Genomic DNA, 21,530 nt, shown 5'->3' on the forward strand with positions numbered 1-21,530 from the left:
CTGCTCTGCCATTTCATCAGGGCTGATTTATTATCCCTCTCAACCCCATTCTCCTGCCTTCTTCCCGTAACCTTTGACACCCTGATGAATCAAGAACCTATCAATTTCCACCTTAAATATACTCAGTGACTTGGCCTGCTCAGCCATTTGTGGCAATAAATTCCACAGATTCACCACCCTATGGCTAAAGAAAATTTTCCTCTTTTCTGTTCCAAATTCAGTCTGTGCCCTCCAGTCCCACACTCCCCCTCTATAGGAAGCATCCTCTCCACATTCACACTATCTAGACCTTTCAATATTGATACATTTCAATGAGATCCCTTCTCTAACCTCCAGTGAGTACAGGTCAAGAGCCATCAAACACACCCTTTCATTACCAGGATAAGTCTCATGAACCTCCTCTGGATCCTCTCAATGCCAGCAGATCTTTTCTTAGATAAGGGGCGCAAAACTGCTTACAATACTCAAAGTGTGGTCTAACCAATGCCTTGCATCCTTGCTTTTGAACTTTAGTTCTCATGAAATCAATGCTAACATTGCACTCACCTTCCTTACTGACTCAACCTGCAAGTTAACCTTTAGGGAATCCTGCGCAAGGACTCCCAGGTGCATTTGCACCTCTGGTTTTTGAATTTTCTCCCCCTTTACAAAATAGTCAAATTACATGACCATGTGCTTCCCTACACTATATTCATTCAGCCACCTCTTTGCCCATTTCCCCGATCTGTCCAAGTCCATCTGCAGGCTCCCTGCTCCTTCAACACCATCTGCCCCTCCACCCATGTTCATATTGTCTGCTAACTTGGCCACAAAACCATCAATTCCTTTATCCAAATTATTGATACAACATGAAAAGTAGTCCCAACACTGACCCCTGCAGCAACACCACTAGTCATCAGCAGCCAGTTAGAAAAGGCCCCCTTTATTCCCACTCTTTGCTTCCTGCCAGTCAATCTTCTATTCATGCTAGCATCTTTCCTATAATACCACGGGCTCTTGTTAAGCAGCCTCATGTGCAGCACCTTGTCAAAGACTTTCTGAAAATCCACATAAACTACTGAATCTCCTTTGTCTGTCCTGCTGGTTACTTCCTCAAAGAATTCCAACAGATTTGTCAGACAAGATTTACCCTTTAGAAAACCATGCAGACTTTGACCTATTTTATCATGTGCCTCCCAGTACTCGAAATCCTCCTCCTTAATAATAGACTCCAACATCTTTCCAACCACTGAAGTCAGGCTAATTGGCCTATAATTTCCTTTTTCTGCCTCCCTCCATTCTTAAACAGTGGAGTGATATTTGCAATTTTCCAGTTCTCAAGAACCATTCTGGAATCTAATGATCCTGAAAAGATCATTATTACTTCCTCCACGATTTCATCAGCTACCTCTTTCAGAACCCTGGGGCTAGTCCTTCTGGTCCAGGTGACTCATCTATCATCAGACTTTTCAGCTTCCCAAGCACTTTCTCTTTCATAATAGGAATGACACCCACTTCTGCCCCCGACAATTTACATTTCTGGCATTCTGCTAGTGAAGACATAAAATACTTAATCAGCTCATCAGCCATTTCTTTGTCCCCATTACCATCTTTCCAGTGGTCCCATATCCACTCTATTCTCTCTTACTCTTTATATCTCTGGGGAAAAAAAAACTTTTGGTATCCTCTTTTATATTATTGGCTAGTTTTCCATAATCCTTTCTCTCCTAAAGGTTTTTTTAAAATCGCCTTCTGTTGGTTTTTAAAAGCTTTCCAATTGTCTACCTTGCCACTAATTTTTGTTATATCGTATGCGTCTTTAGCTTTTATGCTGTCTTTTGACTTCCCCGTCAGCCGTGGTTCCCCTTGTCCTCCCTTAGAATTCTTCTTCATCTTTGGGTTGTTTCTTTCCTGCGCCTTCCCCAGAAACACCCACCATTGCTGTTCTGCCATCATCCCCGCTGGTGTCCTCTTCCAATCAACCTTGGCCAACTCCCCTCTTGTGCCTCTAATTCCTATTACTCTACTGTAATAATGATATTGTAGATTTTACCTTCTGCTCAAACTACAGTGAATTCTATAATATTGTGATCACTGCCTCCTTTACCCTAATCAAATCTGGGTCATTACATAACACCCAGTCCAGAACTGCCATTCCTTTTGTGGGCTCACCCACAAAAAGCTGCTCTAACGCAGGCATTCTACAAATTTCCTCTCTTGGAATCCAGCACCAGCCTGAATTTCACAGAATCAGTTCAGATTTAAACTGACTGCAGGATTGTGTGTGTGTGGTGGTGGTGGCATCCCTCGGTCTCGAGAGACCATGGATCTGCGCCTGGAGTTTCCAGGGCACAGGCCTGGGCAGGGTTGTAAGGGAGACCGGCAGTTGCCCAAGCTGCAGGCCTTCCCCTCTCCACGCCACCAATGTTGTCCAAGGGAAGGGCACTAGGACCCATGCGGCTTGGCACCGGTGTCGTCGCAGAGCAATGTGTTGTTAAGTGCCTTGCTCAAGGACACAAACACGCTGCCTCAGCTGAGGCTCGAACCAGTGACCTTCAGGTTACTAGTCTGATGCCTTGCCCACTAGGCCACGCGCCAACACAAGGGGAGGTGAGCAAGTAGGCAGAGTGAAGATTGCCATGAGGATGCCATGAGCTTAGTGAGGAGATACAAAGGAAGACTGCAGAGGGTAAGAGTAAAAGAAAAATGCACACACCGAATCAAAATTGCAAAAAAAAAATTTGAGAGTATGAATAAAAAAAGTAAAAGACGTGCTGATTTACCAGGTCCCAGGAGAGATGAGGGGAGACGTGAAGCCTCAGCGCTGCTCATGAGTCGTACATGTCGAGAGGCTGCAAGGTGCCATTCCTAGAGAAGGGGAGGGAGAAGCCTAGGACTAAATGCAACTATGAGAATAAAAATAAAAGTTCCACAGAAGATCACATTTCTGCAAAGCCAGTGGTCAAGAGCAGGTCGAAGAAACAGATACACACAGACCAAGGGGCAAGACGGAAGGGGTCTTCAAAAGAATCTTCTAGCCATTACTGCCTCATGATGGAAGCACCATTCAGTTCTACATCATTTGCTGGATTGGGTGGTGGTGGAAGCAAAAATCACTGCTTTAATATTACTGACCACCTCCACCCTAATCATTTATTACATTACATTCTGTAAAATTAAGACTGAAAGGGAAACCCACCAAAGTCAGGCACCTGACCTATGCCTGGCTTCAAGACAAGATGCGCTTTCCTGCCTCCAGCCTGAATCAGCTCGATGGCTCTCTTGTGTGTAATCCCTTGTGTGGACTCGCCATTAATTTCAACAATCTGGTCACCAACCTGCAAGAATGGAAAGAGGGGAAGAATAAACCATGTCTGAACATAAAACAGCACAGTACAGACCCTTTGGCCCATGATTTTGTGCTGATGTTTTAACCTACTCCAAAGATCAATATAACCCCCACATAGCCCATTTTTATTTTGTCCATATGTCTTATCTAAAAGCATCTTAAATGCCCCTAATGTATCTACCACCACCCCTGGCAGTGCATTCAATGCACTTACTGCTGTGCAACAATCTACCCCTGACAAACCCCCATCACCGTAACAATATGTCCTCACGTATTAGCCATTGCTATCCTCAGAATATCTTATTCACCTCAATCAAGTCATCTCTCATCTTCCTTTAAGCAAATTAGGGCTTTTCTCTTTGGAACGATCTTTTCTCATAAGATTTCATCTTTGATCCAGGTAGCATCCTGGTAAATCTCTGCAAATTCTAAAGCTTCCCCATCCTCCCTATGAAGAGGCGACCAGAATGGAACATAATACTCTGACCTAGTCACAGTTTTATTGAGTTGCAACATTATCCCATGACTAATGAAGACCAATACACCACACTCCTTTTAAACATCCCGTCAAATTGTGTTGCAACTTTAAGGGATCTCTGGACTTGGACCCCAAGATCCCTCTGATACACTTTGGAAGATCAACTGGAAGACAGGTACAAGGTTAATAACAGTATAGAGGAACACAGTCATAGACAACTACAGCACAGAAACAGGTCCTCCATTCTATCTAGTCTGTGTCAAACCATTCAAACTGCTTAGCCCCTTGACCTTCACCTAGACCACTGCCCTCATACCCACACCCCATCCACGTACTTACTCAAACTTCTCTTAAATGTGGAAATCAAATTCACATCAACCACTGGCACTGGCAGCTCGTTCCACATTCTCACCACTCTGAACAAATTTTCCCTCATGTTCCCCTTAAACATTTCACCTTTCACACTTAATCCTGACCTTTAGTTGTAGTCTCACCCAACTTCAGTCGATAAAGCCTGTTTGCATTTACCCTCTCTATACCCCTTACAATTTGTATTCCTCTATAAAGCTCCCCTCAAGCTTCTACGTTTTAGGGAATAAAATTGTAATCTGTTGAATCTTTCCTTATAACTCAGGCCCTCCAGTCCCAACAATATCCTCGTAATTTTTCTCTGTGCTCTTTCAATCTTACTAACATCATTCCTGTAGGTAGGTAACCAAAACTGCACACAATGCCCCAAAGTAAGCTGTGTCAATGTCTTATACGACTTCAACATAATATCTCAACTCCTGGACTCAATACTTTGAATTATGAAAGCCAATGTGCCAAGATCTTTTTTTACGACCCTATCTACCCGTGACACCACTTTCAATGAATTATGGGCCTGTATTCCCAGATGCCTTTGTTATACCACACTCCTTGGTGCCCTGCCACTTACTATAAGACCTACCCAGGTTGGTCCTCCCAAAGTGCAACAGTTAAATTCCAATCCACAATTTTGGACTGAACTTCATCTACCACCTTTCAGCCCAGCTCTGCATCCTATCATTGTCTTACTATAGCCTACAGCAATCTTCCACATAATACCAACTTTGTATCAAATGCAAACTCACTTACACTTCCATTTCTTCATCTAAGTCATTTATAAAAATCACGAGGAGCAAGGGTCCCAGAACAGATTCCTGCAGAACGCCACTTGTCACAAACCTCCAAGCAGAATATGCTCCATCTACTGCTACCCTTCGCTTTCTGTGCACAAGCCAATTCCAAATCCACACAGCCAAGTTTCTCTGGACCTCATGCCTCCCAACATTCTTAATGAACCTTCCACAGGGCACCTGGTTGAATGCCTTACTGTAGATGAGTCACTGGAGGCAACTGCCTCTATATTCCTTCTTTTCTCACTATTTATTTGTAAGTTTCTCTTTGCACAGTACTGCTGCAACAAAACAACAAATTCCAGATCATACAAAACAGTGATAAACCTAATTCCAATTTAGCAAGGAGTCGTGCAACTTGGAGACATCAGTTTTAGAATGGGCATAGAGCCAGTACAGGGAAGGAAACTGCTGGAGGGCAGATCTGAATTAATAACCCAGTACACAGCTACTCCACTGGATTCTTTCAGGCTAATCAGAATATAGCATGTTCAGCACTGAAGAAATCATTTGTTCCATTATAGCTACACTCTCAGTTAAGTCCCATTCCTTACAGTAATATGTAAAGAATGCCCTGCCACACAGCCAATTTACTGCTGCAGAATTTTAAAAGGGAACAGGTATTTCTCATAGCTGTCTTAAATGCCTACTCTCACTTTGAGAGTCTCTTTGTTCCCAAACAGAAAGGGACAGGTAGTGACACCGTCTCCACTCTTCAGCTCACGCATCCAGTTCCCAGCCACCACCGACAGATGAAGTTTCCACAGTAAAGGTACACCGACTGGTGGTGGTTCGTCTCAGAGCCACTGTTCTCAATAGCGGACATCAGTACACAAAGGTGAGCGATTGGGAGATGCACAAAAGAGCATTTGGGACATTGCTGGGATGAATTTGATGGTTGCTGCAGGACCACAAGCTGGGTGGGAACGGGCATTTCCACACGCCTTCTCCCTCCACCTATCTGGCTGGGTCAAGCAAAGCAGAGCTTGGACAGCTCAGCAGACTTCCTTGCTGACTCGTCAAGTCAGTGAGGCCTTGGCCAATCACTTCACCCTTCACAGCTGTTTCCATGATCTTTCCCCATACATCGTTTATATTCATTTTTAACTTGAGTAAAATTTGTGCTACAAGGTTTGTGCGGAACAGAACTCTGAGCGGCTGCCTGTAATGACAGTACCATAAACCCACTGGCATGGATCTGCTTTAAGAACTTACTTGGATCCTGCCATCCAGCAATGCTGCACCTCCTTCAGCCAGCCGCAGAATGAAGAGCCCCATGTTGTACTCCTTGCCGCCACGAACGCTGAATCCAAACCCTCGGGGCCCCCTCTCCAATTCAACAGCAAAGCAATCAGAGTTCTGTTTGTAAAGACAGAAGCTAGGAGTGAGAAGGAAGACAACGTGCAGCCACAAGCACAGTAAACTTAAGTTTTAAGTACTAAACATTTTGTCGTGCTTTTTATTCATGCTGGTGACACTGAGAAAGCCAGTGACATTCAGATCTATCCTATATACCCTGCTTAAAATGTCCAGGTGCATTAGGGGAGACCATGTCAACCAGCCTGCTGAGCACCTGCAGTCACAAAAGCAGCAACATTTCCTCCCCATTAGAAAAACAATTGGATATAACGTCAGAATATTGTGTATATTTTGCCCTATCCAGCTAATCAGATTTTTTAAAAATGCTTCCCACGGTATGCTTTGAACGTAGTCTTAGGATTAACAGTCACCAGTCACATACACCTAGAAATATTTCTCCATGTTTATACAACTCCCTTTTAAAAGTAATTACAGCCACCTCAAGAAGCAACACACACAAAAAGCTGGAGGAACTCAGCAGGTCAGGCAGGATACATGGAAGTTAATAGACAGTCAACATTTGGGGCCGAGACCCTTCAGGACTGAGGAGGGGGGAGGAAGGTGCCAAAATAAAAAGGTAAGGGGAGGCGAAGGAGGCTAGCTGGAAGGTGATAGGTGAAGCCAGGTGTGTAGGAAAGGTCAAGGGCTAGAGAAGAAGGAATACGATAGGAGAAGAGAGTGGACCTCAGGAGAAAGGGAAGGGGTGGGGGAGAAGGAGACTTTGGGGAGAAATAATAGGCAGGTGAGAAGAGGTAAAAGATCAGAGTAGGAAATAGAGGAAGGTGGGGGGGGGGGGGTGCAGAGTAGAATTTGTTTACCAGAAGGAGAAATCTATATTCACGCCATCAGGTTGGAGGCTAGCCAGATAAGGTGTTGCTCCTCCACCCAGAGGGTGGCTCACCGTGGACCAACATAGCAGAAAGGGAATGGGATTCAGTATGGTAATGAAGCACATTCTTTGTGACCACACTGTGCAAAAAAGTGTTTATTTTTACCAAAAGGTCTGTATTCTATATGCTGATCATGCAGGCAGTTTCTCTGAATTTAACTGAATGGATTCAGTTGTGCACATCCGTTTAACCCAACTTAAGTTCTAAAGGGAAGACAACCCAGCTTCTCACTGGTATTACTGCAAATACCATTTTGGTGAATCATGACTCCCCATTCCCAAGAACTGAGAATCCTAGAATAAGGTGTTCAGAGCAGGACACAATATTCTCAGGTCAAACCAGTGATTTAATGTTCAGTCCAAGCTCCTTGCTTTTAGATCTTTTACAACTAAATTATATTCACCCAGGATTTTCAGGCTGGACAATACAAGCGAAAATTGAAATTCCTTTACATCTGAAAATTTGGAAGACAGGATTTATTTTGTCAGTTGTGAATGGGAAGTTGGGAGAATTAAGATCTTGGCATCAAATCTCTGGACCTTTTTGCAAAAAGTATCACAATAAAAGAGCTGGTATAGACCATACCTGAGGTCTGCTGCCTGCAGTCCGTGTCTCTCTGTCAGCAGCCGATTGGAGGTATTGATCAGGTGCTGGCTGCCTGTAGTTGGAAGGTGGTTTCACTAAGTCACACGACTGCCCATTGCCCCTTTCATCTGCATCTGTCTTGCTGTTGAACAGAAAACTTGTTTGAGTCCAATCATCTCACACTTCAGATCCCTCATTCCTTCCTTACCAACCCAAACCCAGTGACCGCACTGCCATGACACTGCTCCCATTGCAACTCTCCCACCAAGCACAGTGAGGAACTCACCACTTGGGAAAATCAGAGCTACAAGAGGTTACCAAACCAGTGACGGCCAAGCCTGGCCTGGCCTGCTCCACTACAACAGTCTACAGGCTCAGTGCATGTTCATAAGCACACACTCACTCTCAAGCCACAGCATGGCCAGACTGAGGCTTTATAAGACTGTGGTCAGACTACAGACACCAGTGAATATTCTGAGCAGGTTTGGGCCCCTTATCTAAGGATGGATGTGCAGGGCATTGCAGAGTCAGAAGGTTCACAACAGTGATCCCAGGAATTAAAGAATTAACAGATGGGGAGCTTTTAGTGGATCTGGGCCTGTACTCACTGGAGTTCAGAAGGAAGGGATATCTCAATGAAATCTATCGAAGATTGGAAGGTCTAGATAGGATGGGTGGAGAAGATGTTTCGTATAGTGGGGAAGTCTAGGACCAGAAGGCACAGCCTCAGAACGCAAGGACATCCCTTTAGAACAGAGATGAGGTGGAATTCCTTTAGCCAGAGGGAGGCGAATCTGTGGAATTCAATGATACAGATGGCTGTGGAGAGACCAAATCATCGAGTATGTTTAAAATGGAGATGGATAGGTCCTTCCTCAGTATGGGCATCACAACTTACATGGAAAAGGAAGGTGAATAGGGTTGAGAGGGTTAATAAATCAGCATGATGGAATGGTGGAGCATATTTGATGGGCCAAATGGCCTGATTCTGCTCCTATGGCTTATGATCTTACCTGCTGTCCTGTGCTGGGACGTGCAATGTTGGAGTTTGTCCCATGGGTTTATGTTGCAAGGCTGGACTCTGTCTGGCTGAGCTGCCTCCTGAAGGAGGGCCAGTAACATCTTGAAGGAAGGCAGAGTGAAAGTGCATTAATAGATTTACCGTTAATTTTTTCACAAAACAAATGTTCAGCAAGAATCTGCTGGCAGGTCAATGCTCTACAAGCTCAGGTACCGTCACTGTACAGCCAGATTTCTGTACACCAGCTACTGTACTTTGAAGACCAACTGAAAGGAACAATCCTGGCAGGAAACAATCCTTCCCCATTACTCAAAGGATTTGAACAACAGATATTGTTTGAGGCAGGGGGAAAGATTTCTCTCAACAGAACTGCTCCAATTCTCAGCAGTTTCACTATACCGGTTTATGAGAGGGATGCTGAATGCACAGTGGAATAAAGATGGCCAGTCTGCCAGCTTTGAGATCCAATTTAAATCTGGCCCAGACCTCTGTCTCTCCTGCCACAAAATTCCCCAGGTGAAATCTGATGCTGAAGTTCTATACAATACCTGGTGGGCACAAGTCTGCAGCATAAACAATCTCCAAAAGGACACATGGCAATGTTTCTCTCAAATCAGTCATCCACTTGATGGATGTGGTCCTTTTCTATTATCTGGGACCAAGAGGCTTGGGAGAAGGAACTACCCCTGACAAAGCTGCCTCCTTGATGGCCAAGTCCCAGGATGTGTTGGTATCTGCGGGTTACTCAGGGCCTAGGTCCTGCAGGTTTGACTTTCAAAGTTACTGGAGGTACAAGAACCATAGGAAATACACGTTCAGCCCCTATGGACCTGAATGCTGGTTGATGCTTTTGGCCACCTACCTTCTTCAGGAATGACAGTAAGAGTGACCGTCTGGCCTGCATCCTTGATTAGTTGGACGATGTCGTGATGGGGCATCTGTACGATAGACTGGCCATTGACTGCTGAGATACGGTCTGTCACTTTCAACTTCCCACAGCGATCAGCTGGGCTTCCCTCGATAATGCGACCAATTTTGTGTGGCACTGTTATGGAAAAAGCAACAGCGGGAGAGGATTAATCCTATTCGAATCAGTAAAGCGTTAAGGTTTAAATAAAGAAAATAGATTAAGTTATGGGTTGTACAATAGATTACATTCCCTAATAAATAAAAGATTGAAGGATTGATTTTATTGTGTTGTTTAAGATTATTAAAGAAATACCAAGGTTAGCAAGTGAAAGTTATTTCTTTTGGGAACTGGAAAAGGGCCATAGCCTAAGAATTAGAACTCAGACATTGAAGAGTAGCATCAAAAAAAGCCTCATTATAGAGCTTGTATGGAAGAATTAAATTTTTCAAAACTGAGATTAAAGAGTTATTATCAAGGTTATTATAGTAAATAAACTCAGACTGGAGTTAAGAAGCAATTCACAGTGATCTAATCATTTTGTGGATTAAACAGAATGGCATGAAGACCTTTTACAATTGGTTAAGAGTGTGAAAATTATCTGATTGTATTCTATCTCAACTAACCCATCTCACCCTCAAAGTTGTTTTGTCTCAATTCATACCTCCCTTCACAAATTCCATAATAGGAAAGAAGGTGGTGGTACCGCTGAGGGAGGAGAGAATGATGGCAGAAAAAATTATTTGTTGCCGCTCCCTGGAGAGGACCATGAAGTAGTGACTGAATCAGGCCATTAGGTGGCATATTACACTGAAAACTCATAGGACTTGAAAAATGTGAAACACAAAATTGATTTTTCTCATTATATTAAAGGAATATTTTATTGTAGAATGAATGCTTACATACTGAATACTTGAAATTTGCAATCAGAATGTTCCACAGAATCTAAAACTGATGCAATGTCCAACCCATATCAAATATCAGTTCATAACCTGCAAATCCAAGCATTAACAGTGATCATCCAGGTAATTCTTAAAAGTGAGAAGGGTTTCTATCTCCAGCAATCTTTCAAGCAGTGACCCCATCATTGTATGAATAAAAGAATTTTCAAACATTCTATATGTCCCCGGGAAGTTAAATAGCCCTTTCCACACGTTCAATTTAGTGGATACATCTTAGCTAAATCTTCACTAAGTCACCTGTTCAAACTAAATTGCATAACAAACTTGCCCTAGCCTGGGCAATACATGGGTAAAATAAAATTTTAAGAAACTGCAGTGGTGGAAAATCACAGCAGGTTAGGCAGCACCTGTGGAAAAATAAATAGTCAATGTTTTGGGTCTGCAATCCTTCGTCCAAACTATCTTGTAGATTTCCCATTTACAGAAGTGCTGTAATATTTTCTGTACTACTAAAAATTAAGCAAAATAGATTGAAGTTCAGGATAGTTGGTGCATTAACCCAGGACATACTGCAGCCAAAATAATTGATTTGGTAACAGAAAACAAGTCAAATCAAGTGTGTGCAAAAAGGTGCATGTGGCAAGTATTTCATGGCTTCCTATCATTTATCTGTTCTGCAGTCAGGTTAACCCCAGCCCACTTAATCTGAATTTTCTCAAAGGAGGCAAAAAGATAACATGTTGCACCAATGTTCCAACAATCCATTGGTTCCTGCTCAACCTCTTGGATATTGGAAAGGGATGTGGATTGTCTTGGCTGTGACAATTAGAGATACCAGATCAGAGGCTCAGAAGTGGTACTTGACTCAATGGCATGCATATCCAATCGACAGCAAAGGTTTCACACAAGTGATGAGATTTGTTCTGATCTGATCTGCTGATTCGTCCTAATGCATACAGAATCCATATTTCCTTCCTAGCAACACATCATGAAGAGCACCATGTTGTACTTACCAATAACAGAGGATCTGTTCTTTGAGGTGATAATGACAAAGCCAAACCCTTCAGTCTCTTTACGCTGCAGGACAATATCATAGGACTGTGCAGACTCAGCTGTGCTGGGGCCCTGGGGAGTTCTGTGGGTATGGTCTGCGTGATTCATCCGTGGAGAGCCATTCTCTGCAGGGTCCAAACTTGCATCTCGACCATCATCATGTTGATCTTCTGTTGTAAGAAAGTTATTCAGAGGGTGGATGAGTCACTCGAAGGAGGTGTAGCTAAACAGTTTTGTTTTTAGAATAGATACCACAACCAAGACTGATGGTTCACAGAACCAGAACACGGGCAATCTGGCACATCTTGCCTATGTGGGCTTGAGTTGCTCAATTCATCTGCCTCCCTTCCCTTTCCCAATTGAACATATAGAACACCTTCAACATAGGAACAGGCCTTATTTAAGCTAGTATTTATATAAGCTAACTTCTTCAGCCTACACAATGACTCCATTATCTGCACATTCATGTGCTTAAGAGCCTCTTGAACACCTTTATTGTATTTGCTTTCACCATCACTCCTGGCAGCACATTCTAGGCCCCCGTGTTTAATAAGAACTTGACACAAACATCTTTGAACTTACCCCTCCCACCTTAAGCTCATCATCTCGTATTAGACACCTCAACCCTGGGGAGAAAGATATTTGCTGTCTACTGTCCAGGCCTCTCAATCTTATAGACCTCTATCAGATCTCTCCTCAGCCTTCGTTCCTCCAGAGAAAACAATCCAGATTTATCCAAACTCTCCTGACGGCACATGCTCGCTAATCCAGGCAGTGTCCTGATAAACCTCTTCTGGCTTAAAGTGCCTTGCAAACTTAACCCTTCAAGTATAAATGTAATTTTAAAAATTGTCAAATCTGCTCCCAAACATCCTTTATTGGCCTCCCCAAGTTGTTCCTGAAATAGTGGTAATGATCTAAGTAGACAAAATGTTGAAAGATTTAAAAAAACAAGATTTTTACTTTGTGACAATGAAATTGCCAGCGTTTCAGATTGAAACTTTGCACCAGGGCCTCCTAATACAGGAAACTCCAGCATACAGCTACATATGACATTTTCTGCATATGTTGTCTTGAGTTTGTTGGTCTTTTATTATGTATTTTTGGCAACTTTTTTGTGTTAACCTCCTGATCCCATATTGCTACAAGGATCCCATCTCCTTCTGGGAAGAGGTCTCCAAGCCTACAGGCCCCATATCTCAGAAAGAAAGTTGTCATTGGAGAGAGTCTGGAGGAGGTTCACCAGGATAATTAAGGAAATGAATGGGTTAACATGAGGAGCATTTGGCAGCGTTGGGCTTGTACTCACTAGAATTTAAAAGAATGCGAAGCAATCTCATTGAAACTTACCAAGTGTTTACAGGATTGGACAGGGTGGATGTGGAGAGGACGTTTCCTCTGCTGGGAATATCCAGAACTAGAGGACGCAGCCTCAAAATTGAAGGGTGTTCTTTTAGAACAGAGGTAAGGAGGAAATCTTTTAGCCAGAGTACTGAATCTGTGGAATGCTTGGCCACAGACCGTGGTGGAGGCCAAGTCCGTGGGTTTACTCAAGGTGCAAGTTGATAACTTCCCGATCAGTCAGGACAACAAAGGATATGGCGAGAAGGCAGGTGTATGGGGTTGAAAGGGATCTGGGATCAGTCATGATGGAATGGCAGAGCAGACTCAATGGGCTGAATGGCCTAATTCTGCTATGTTTAATGGTCTAACCACTACCCACATGAATTATAAATTAAAGGACAATCAGGAATCAAACATCTGAGCCACTGGGTGTTTTATACATGTCAATTAAAGTTCTGGTCAATGTGGACTCTCCAGATATTTATAATTTTAAGCCTACTGCTGAACATGATCATGATTATTAATACTGAACAGGGTGGGCCATTGAATAAACTCAAACCTACACTTGCTAGGAATGGCATGGGTTGGAAGAGTTCCAGTCATACTCACCAGTAGGCAGGATGTTCCTCCTGACTGTCAGCAACACCTGGCCATTCCGTGTAGCATTCTGCATCAGTTCTAACACAAAGCGATGAGACTTCCCTTTGACTGAGACTCCATCAACGCACAGCAGCTCATCAGCCACACGAAGACGCCCATCTCGCTCAGCTGATCCCAGTGGGATTACGGCCCCAATCAGAACCTGATAATGGGGATGGGGTAGAGAGATCAAAATATGGGTTGAGCCCCAGATCTACTTTACATTTTAAGTATCACACCAGCCTTGGAGCAGGTTCACCACAAACTGGCCGTGAAATGGACAGATTGCGCTGGTAGATTCTGCAGCTCAGCTACACAGAAAACTTATTACCACTGCATCAGTCAACTCAGCACTTGGCCCTCTGCCTTTGAATCTGTTACTTCTCACCAGTATCATAGTCTTTAACATTTTCACACAGTGCTAACAGTTCTAGTCAACTAATTATGAGAAAGAGTCACCAAACGAGTAGCAGAGTGAACAGAGAGATTTAAAATGAGAAAATACTTACAGGGGTGTCTGGTCCATCACCACCAAGTACTCTGAATCCAAACCCACTCTCCATCTTACGCAGAAAGATGTCGATGTCTTTAGTATTTGGAGCTGAATAACAAGGAAACCCAAAAGGTGTCAAAAGTGGTGTGGAAACTATCAAAAAGATGCAGTAGCCATGGAAACAGGCAAAGGGAATACCATAGTTATGAAAGCTATCAACACTGATAGTAAGCATTACAACTGTCTGTTCCAGGCCCCTGTGTGTGCATTCAAACCAGCTCTATTTTTTAGACCCAGCATGTCAAAATCTCTCTGCCTTGTACCCAATTTGCCAAGACACCAGATGGGATGGGAGTCACTCCTACACTTAGCCTGGATTTGGACTCACTGTGAAACTACTATAATCACCAGTGTGGCCAACAATGGAGTTCAAGGTCACGCCTATCTCTAGTGGACAGGAACTTAGTACCCATCGTGATACCTGCCCATGCAGTCTAAGTGCTGGTTTTCTTCCCTGTGTTAATTTTTCCCCCAGATTTTTGGCACTGTAAGTATGGATTCCAGCTGGCAAGTGACAACTGGAGTGAGGAGCAAGAACTCCCTTCCCCACTCCAGAAGCACTTGGATAAAGTGCTTCAAGCCGCCGATGATCAACTGTGTACAATCAGATACAATCACATAAGGGACAAAATGGCAGCTCTTCCTGAGATTGCACAGCATGGAAACTGGCTCAGTTATCTCAGGCACGGGGAAAACATAACTGTGGTAATGAGAAAATTCCTCATTCTCAAAGTAAATCAACTAACACCTATTATCAATTAGCAGCCAGTATACAATGCTATATATTTAGGTTTAAATAGGATACTCAAGTTGTTACCAAGATATTTATGTCTGGAACTGGGTCAGTAACTATGAAAGCCAGCAAGTTCAAATCCCAACACTTGCCCAATGTATTTAGTATAAACATTTAAACAATATCCTACAACTAAAACTGATATTTACATTATATATATTTTTAATGCATAATGTTCAGAGAAATAATTCCTTTTTAAATCTTGTAAGTTTTTGATTTGATCGATTTTTCCACACAAGGAATTCCATCCATAGACACCCCTCCATTCGAGACCAGTTGCCTGATCTGAGCTAAAGTGGGCCAGACTTTGCTTCAATTCAGTTCAACCCACATGTATATTATGACCATTAGACACAGGAGCAGAGTTAGTCCATTTGGCCCATTGAGTCCGCTCCACCATTCAATCATGGCTGATTCCTTCCCCCCCCCCCCCCCTTCCTCAACCCCATTCCCCTGCCTTCTCCCCGTAAACTTTGATACCATGTCTAATCAAGAACCCATCAATCTGCCTTATGACCTGGCCTCCACAGCTGCCTGTGGTAACAAATTTGTCACCCTCTGGCTAAAGAAATTTCTCTGCATCTCTGTTTTAAATGGATGTCTCTCCATCCTGAAGCTGTGCCCTCTTGTCCTAGACTCCTTCACCATAGGAAACATCTTTTCCACATCCATTCTGTCTAGGCCTTTCAACATTCAAAAGGTTTCAATGAGATCTCCCCCCACCCCCCACCCTCCTAAATTTCAGGAAGTACAATAGACAATAGGTGCAGAAGTAGACCATTCAGCACTTCGAGCCTGCACCACCATTTTGAGATCATGGCTGATCAATTACTATCAATACCCGGTTCCTGCCTTGTCCCCATATCCCTTGATTCCCCTATCCATAAGATACCTATCTAGCTCCTTCTTGAAAGCATCCAGAGAATTGGCCTCCACTACCTTCCGAGGAAGTGCATTCCAGACCCCCACAACTCTCTGGGAGAAGAAGTTTTTCCTTAACTCTGTCCTAAATGACCTACCCCTTATTCTCAAACCATGCCCTCTGGTACTGGACTCTCCCAGCATCTGGAACATATTTCCTGCCTCTATCTTGTCCAATCCCTTAATAATCTTATATCTTTCAATCAGATCCCCTCTCAATCTCCTTAATTCCAGCGTGTACAAGCCCAGTCTCTCTAACCTCTCTGCGTAAGACAGTCCAGACATCCCAGGAATTAACCTCGTGAATCTACGCTGCACTTCCTCTACAGCCAGGATGTCCTTCCTTAACCCTGGAGACCAAAACTGTACACAATACTCCAGGTGTGGTCTCACCAGGGCTCTGTACAAATGCAAGAGGATTTCCTTGCTCTTGTACTCAATTCCCTTTGTAATAAAGGCCAACATTCCATTAGCCTTCTTCACTGCCTGCTGCACTTGCTCATTCACCTTCAGTGACTGATGAACAAGGACTCCGAGATCTCTTTGTATTTCTCCCTTACCCAACTCTACACCGTTCAGATAATAATCTGCCTTCCTGTTCTTACTCCCAAAGTGGATAACCTCACACTTATTCACATTAAACGCCATCTGCCAAGTATCTGCCCACTCACCCAGCCTATCCAAGTCACCTTGAATTCTCCTAACATCCTCATCACATGTCACACTGCCACCCAGCTTAGTATCATCAGCAAATTTGCTGATGTTATTTTCTATGCCTTCATCCAAATCATTAACGTAAATGGTAAACAGCTGTGGTCCCAATACCGAGCCCTGTGGCACCCCACTGGTCACCACCTGCCATTCCGAGAAACACCCATTCACCGCTACCCTTTGCTTTCTATCTGCCAACCAGTTTTCTATCTATGTCAATGCCTTCCCCCCGATGCCCTGACCTTTGATTTTACCCACCAATCTCCTATGTGGGACCTTATCAAATGCCTTCTGAAAATCGAGGTACACTACATCCACTGGATCTCCCCCGTCTAACTTCCTGGTTACATCCTCGAAAAACTCCAACAGATTAGTCAAGCATGATTTACCCTTGGTAAATCCATGCTGGCTCGGCCCAATCCCATCACTGATATCTAGATATGCCACTATTTCATCCTTAATAATGGACTCTAGCATCTTTCCCACCACCGATGTCAGGCTGACAGGTCGATAGTTCTCTGTTTTCTCCCTCCCTCCTTTCTTAAAAAGTGGGATAACATTAGCCATTCTCCAATCCTCAGGAACTGATCCTGAATCTAAGGAACATTGGAAAATGATTACCAATGCATCCGCAATTTCCAGGGCCACCTCCTTTAGTACCCTAGGGTGCAGACCATCTGGACCTGGGGATTTGTCAGCCTTCAGTCCCATCAGTCTTCTCATCACCGTTTCCTTCCGAATGTCAATCTGTTTCATTTTCTCTGTTACCCTATGTCCTTGGCCCATCCATACATCTGGGAAATTGCTTGTGTCTTCCTTAGTGAAAACAGGTCTAAAGTACTCATTAAATTCTTCTGCCATTTCTCTGTTTCCCATAACAATTTCACCCAATTCATTCTTCAAGGGCCCAACATTGTTCTTAACTATCTTCTTTCTCTTCACATACCTAAAAAAGCTTTTGTTATCTTCCTTTATATTCCTGGCTAGCTTGTGTTCGTACCTCATTTTTTCTCCCCGTATTGTCTTTTTAGTTAAGTTCTGTTGTTCCTTAAAAACTTCCCAATCATCTGTCCTCCCACTCACCTTAGCTCTGTCATATTTCCTTTTTTTACAGACCCAGAGCCACCAAAAGTTCCTCAGATGATAACCCTTTCATTCTCAAAATCATCTTTGTGAACCATGTCTGGACCGTCTCTAATGCCAGCACATCTTTTCTTACATGAGAAGCCCAAACTTCCCTGAAGGAAACCATGTTGACTTTGCCCTATCTTGTCCTGTGTCACCAAGTACTCCAACATCTTCCCAACCACGGAGGCCAGGCTAACTGCAGTATAATTTCCTTTCAGTTGCCTTGCGCCTTTCTTAAAGGGTGAAGTGCCATTTACAATTCTCCAGTCTCTGGCACCATTATTTTTGAAAGATCATTGCTAGTGCCTCCACAATGTCTATCAGAACCCTAGGGTGCAGTTCATCTGGTCCAGGTGACTTATGTACCCTTAGGTCTTTCAGCTTTTTGAGGACCTTCTCCCTTGTAATAGTAACTGTACTCACTTCTCTTCCTTCACACACTACAACATCTGACACACTGCTAGTGTCTTCCACGGTGAAGACTGATGCAAAATACTCTTAGTTCATCTGCCATTTCCTTGTTCACGTTATTTCTCCAGCCTCATTTTCTAGCAGTCCTATATCCACTCACCTCTAATATACTTGAAAAAGCTTTTACTATCCACTTTGATATTGTTTGCTAGCTTGCTTTCATACTTAATCTTTTCCTTTCAAATGATTATTTTGGCTGCTCTCTATAGGTTTTTTTTTAAATAAGCTTCCGAATCCTCTACCTTCCCGCTAATTTTTGGTTTGCTGTATACCTTTTTTTATTTTATACATTAGCTTTGACTTCCCTTGTCAGCCGTGGCCGTACTATTTTGCCATTTGAATATTTTTTCATATTTAGAATACATCTGTCCTGCACCTTCCTCATTTTTCCCAGAAAGTCATGCCATTGCTATTCTGCTGTCATCCCTGCCAGCATCTCCTTCCAATTTACTTTGGCCAACTCCTCTCTCATACCACAGTAATTTCCTTTACTCCACTGAAATACTGCGATGTCAATATTATGAAAAAGTTTAGGTCAGTTAGGGTCTTGACAACCTGGCCCTATACTTCATCCAGCAAAAGGTGACATGCTTGGAATTACCTCAATGTCTCCCTTGTTTTTGAATATTTAGCATTCCACCCACAATAGCAAGTGTCAATTTGTTATATTTATTGTGTTGATCAGGACAGGAGAAAAATTACAATTTTCCAGACTCAGGCAAGTGCATTCTAGTCTTGGTTGGGTCAAATTCAGATCAGGAATTTACTTTTATATTTAAGTTGATCTCAACCCCTAGTATTTCCTTCAAATAACATTCATTTATTAACTGCATGATCTCATTCCCCCGATGTCAAGTAGAGCTAGAACCCCAAAACACCGATGAGTGTGGATCCTAACACCGATTCTAGATAACATACAGATCACGGTATCCTGAAACGACTGACGGAGCACCACTTCACAAACGTCACTTACGCCTGTTGTCGAACATCGACTTTGATTGTATGTACACCTCAGTGGGATCACGTTTGGGAGAGGAGGGCCTCACAGCATTGGGAGGGAAAGGCATGGGCTGGGGTATAGGGAGGCCTGGGGAGGCATTTTGGGAAGTTGCTTGATTTTCTTCATGCTCTGATGTCTAGGAAAGAAAAGTCAGGAGATGTAATACAAGTTACACAGTAATACAAGGCATTCATTCTCATTCTGCATTGCTGGGGTGTCTTCACATTTCAAGGCCTCTTCCCTCAGGCTCCCTTCCTGCTGTGATCACTTACTCCTCTTCAACATCAGTGCTTAAATTCCATTTTTTTCTTTCCATAGTTTGTGTTTTAATCACCTTTTTCTTCCCACAAACCAAGGCTCATCCAACACTTCAAAGTACTAACGTGGTTTGTCCCACAACACAAGCCATTTGAACTACTGGGTTTCTTGTATTTTCATTTGATTTATCATCTGCATTACCAGAGCATTGTGGTTTTCTTCAGGCAGCTGCAGGTTTCTCGTTCATTACTGTTATAGCAGTCAGAGCTATAAATCACAGAAGCAGGCCATTCAGGCCTGCTTGTCCTACCTGAGCTAGTCCCATTTGACTGCGTTTGGGCATATCCCTCTAAATTTTTTCTAACCATGTACCTGTACAAATGTCATTTAAATCGTGTAATTGTACCCACCTCTACTACTACCACCTCTGGCAGCTCATTCCATATACCGACCAAGTCCTGTGGGGGAAAAAGTGCCCCTCGGATCCCTTTTAAATCTTTCCCCGATTGCATCCTCCAGAAACTTGGCTTGAAATCTAAACTAATATGGGAATAAATCCTCTACAAGATAGACACAGGAGATACGGATGGGCTGCAATTAGCTTGCAAGGATCTGCTCCAGCTCCTGATCACTATTCCAGAAGATACACAAGAAATATGAAGCTCCCCAAGTCCCGCCCCCATCATCATGAGAAAGTTGTCAAACTTACAGTGTTAGGGATTTTAGTTGGTGATGGAGGCCCTGTAAAAACAAATATAAAGTATTAATGCGAAGATTTGGCATGACATTTAAAACTTTGACAAACTTCTATGGATGTGTGGTGACTAACTGCCTGGTATGAAAACACCAATGCTCTTGAATGGAATGGCCGACAAAAAGTAGTGAATACAGCCCAGTCCTTCATGGGTAAAGCCCTCCCCGTCACTGAGCGCATCGACATGGAGCATTGCCACAGGAAAGCGGCATCCATCATCAGGGACCCTCATCACCCAGGTCATGCACTCTTCTCACTGCTGCCATCAGGAAAGTGGTACAGGAACCTCAGGACTCATACTGCTAGGTTCAGGAACCCCTTAATTATCATGCTCCTAAATCAGAGGGGACAACTTTACTCGCCCCCTCACTGAACTGTTCCCACAACCCATGGACTCACTTTCAAGGACTCATCTCATGTTCTCAATATTTATTGCTCATTTATTTCTCTTTTTTATTTTTTTTTTGTATTTGCACACTGATGCAGTCTTTCATTGATTCTATTATGGTTATTAGATTTAATGAGTCTGCCTTCAAGAAAATGAGTATCAGGGTTGTCTATGGTGACATACATGTACTTTGATAATAAATTTACTTTAAACTTTAATATATTGTAAGAGCAGAGAGAGAAATCAAGGTGGTGGAAGAAAAGGTGTGAGTGCAGGGCAGAAACAGGGAGGGTGAAAAGCAGAAGCAAGGTGGTAGGAGGGATGGAAGAAAGGAGAGAGAAGGTGAAGGGAGTCAATATGGTCAGAAAAGCAAGAGAACGAGAAACCAAGGTTGGAAGATTGGAGTGAAAATGCAAGACGGTGGGGAGGTGGGAAGAGTGCAAGCCAAGGCAGGATACATTTGCCTTGGAGCTTGGGAAGGAAATGAGCAAGTTAAGAGAAAAATGTTGGAGTGGAACCAAATTTGAAGGTGGACAAGGCAGGCAACTGATTGCAGCAGGATGAAATATTAAAAAAATCAGCTGATGCACAATTGGCATCATAATGTGTTGGACTTTAAATAGTACATCTTTCATCAATGAGTACATGGCAGCATTTTCCCAAGTGGGATTTGTATAGCAGTTCACAGCTGGAAGGGTTGACAACAGATCCATTAATACTATATTGTGCTTTAATTCAGTACTCCACCTCCTCAAGACATCAATGTTACTTAAACAAAATAATTTCACCAGGTTCAGGCCTTGCAACTTTTTGGATACCTCAATTGGGGAGATGAATGGAGAAAGGACAAAGCAAGGCTGAGAAACAAGCAAAGTGGAAAAACAATGTTA

The 21,530-nt window shown here is 43.1% G+C and overlaps 1 protein-coding gene across 4 annotated transcripts in view; it reads right to left on the minus strand.

The window, feature by feature from the left end:
* The window catches only part of magi3a (membrane associated guanylate kinase, WW and PDZ domain containing 3a), a 133,872-nt gene that overhangs the window by 4,306 nt on the left and 108,036 nt on the right, over nucleotides 1–21,530 (minus strand). For 2 of the 4 annotated variants that reach the window (XM_073030552.1, XM_073030553.1), the window contains 10 exons: nucleotides 20,208–20,239; nucleotides 19,214–19,376; nucleotides 14,173–14,264; nucleotides 13,634–13,826; nucleotides 11,641–11,850; nucleotides 9,681–9,863; nucleotides 8,811–8,919; nucleotides 7,798–7,939; nucleotides 6,179–6,322; nucleotides 3,179–3,317 (listed from right to left, as the gene is read on the minus strand). In XM_073030552.1, coding sequence (XP_072886653.1) covers nucleotides 3,179–3,317; nucleotides 6,179–6,322; nucleotides 7,798–7,939; nucleotides 8,811–8,919; nucleotides 9,681–9,863; nucleotides 11,641–11,850; nucleotides 13,634–13,826; nucleotides 14,173–14,264; nucleotides 19,214–19,376; nucleotides 20,208–20,239 — 1,407 coding nt within the window. Of the gene's footprint in view, nucleotides 1–2,762; nucleotides 3,065–3,178; nucleotides 3,318–6,178; nucleotides 6,323–7,797; nucleotides 7,940–8,810; nucleotides 8,920–9,680; nucleotides 9,864–11,640; nucleotides 11,851–13,633; nucleotides 13,827–14,172; nucleotides 14,265–19,213; nucleotides 19,377–20,207; nucleotides 20,240–21,530 lie in introns of those variants that run through there. The other 2 variants (XM_073030554.1, XM_073030555.1) reach the window with 2 other exon arrangements.

This window comes from Hemitrygon akajei, chromosome 27 (genome assembly GCF_048418815.1).
Source record: "Hemitrygon akajei chromosome 27, sHemAka1.3, whole genome shotgun sequence".
Classification (NCBI taxonomy): Eukaryota; Metazoa; Chordata; class Chondrichthyes; order Myliobatiformes; family Dasyatidae; genus Hemitrygon; species Hemitrygon akajei.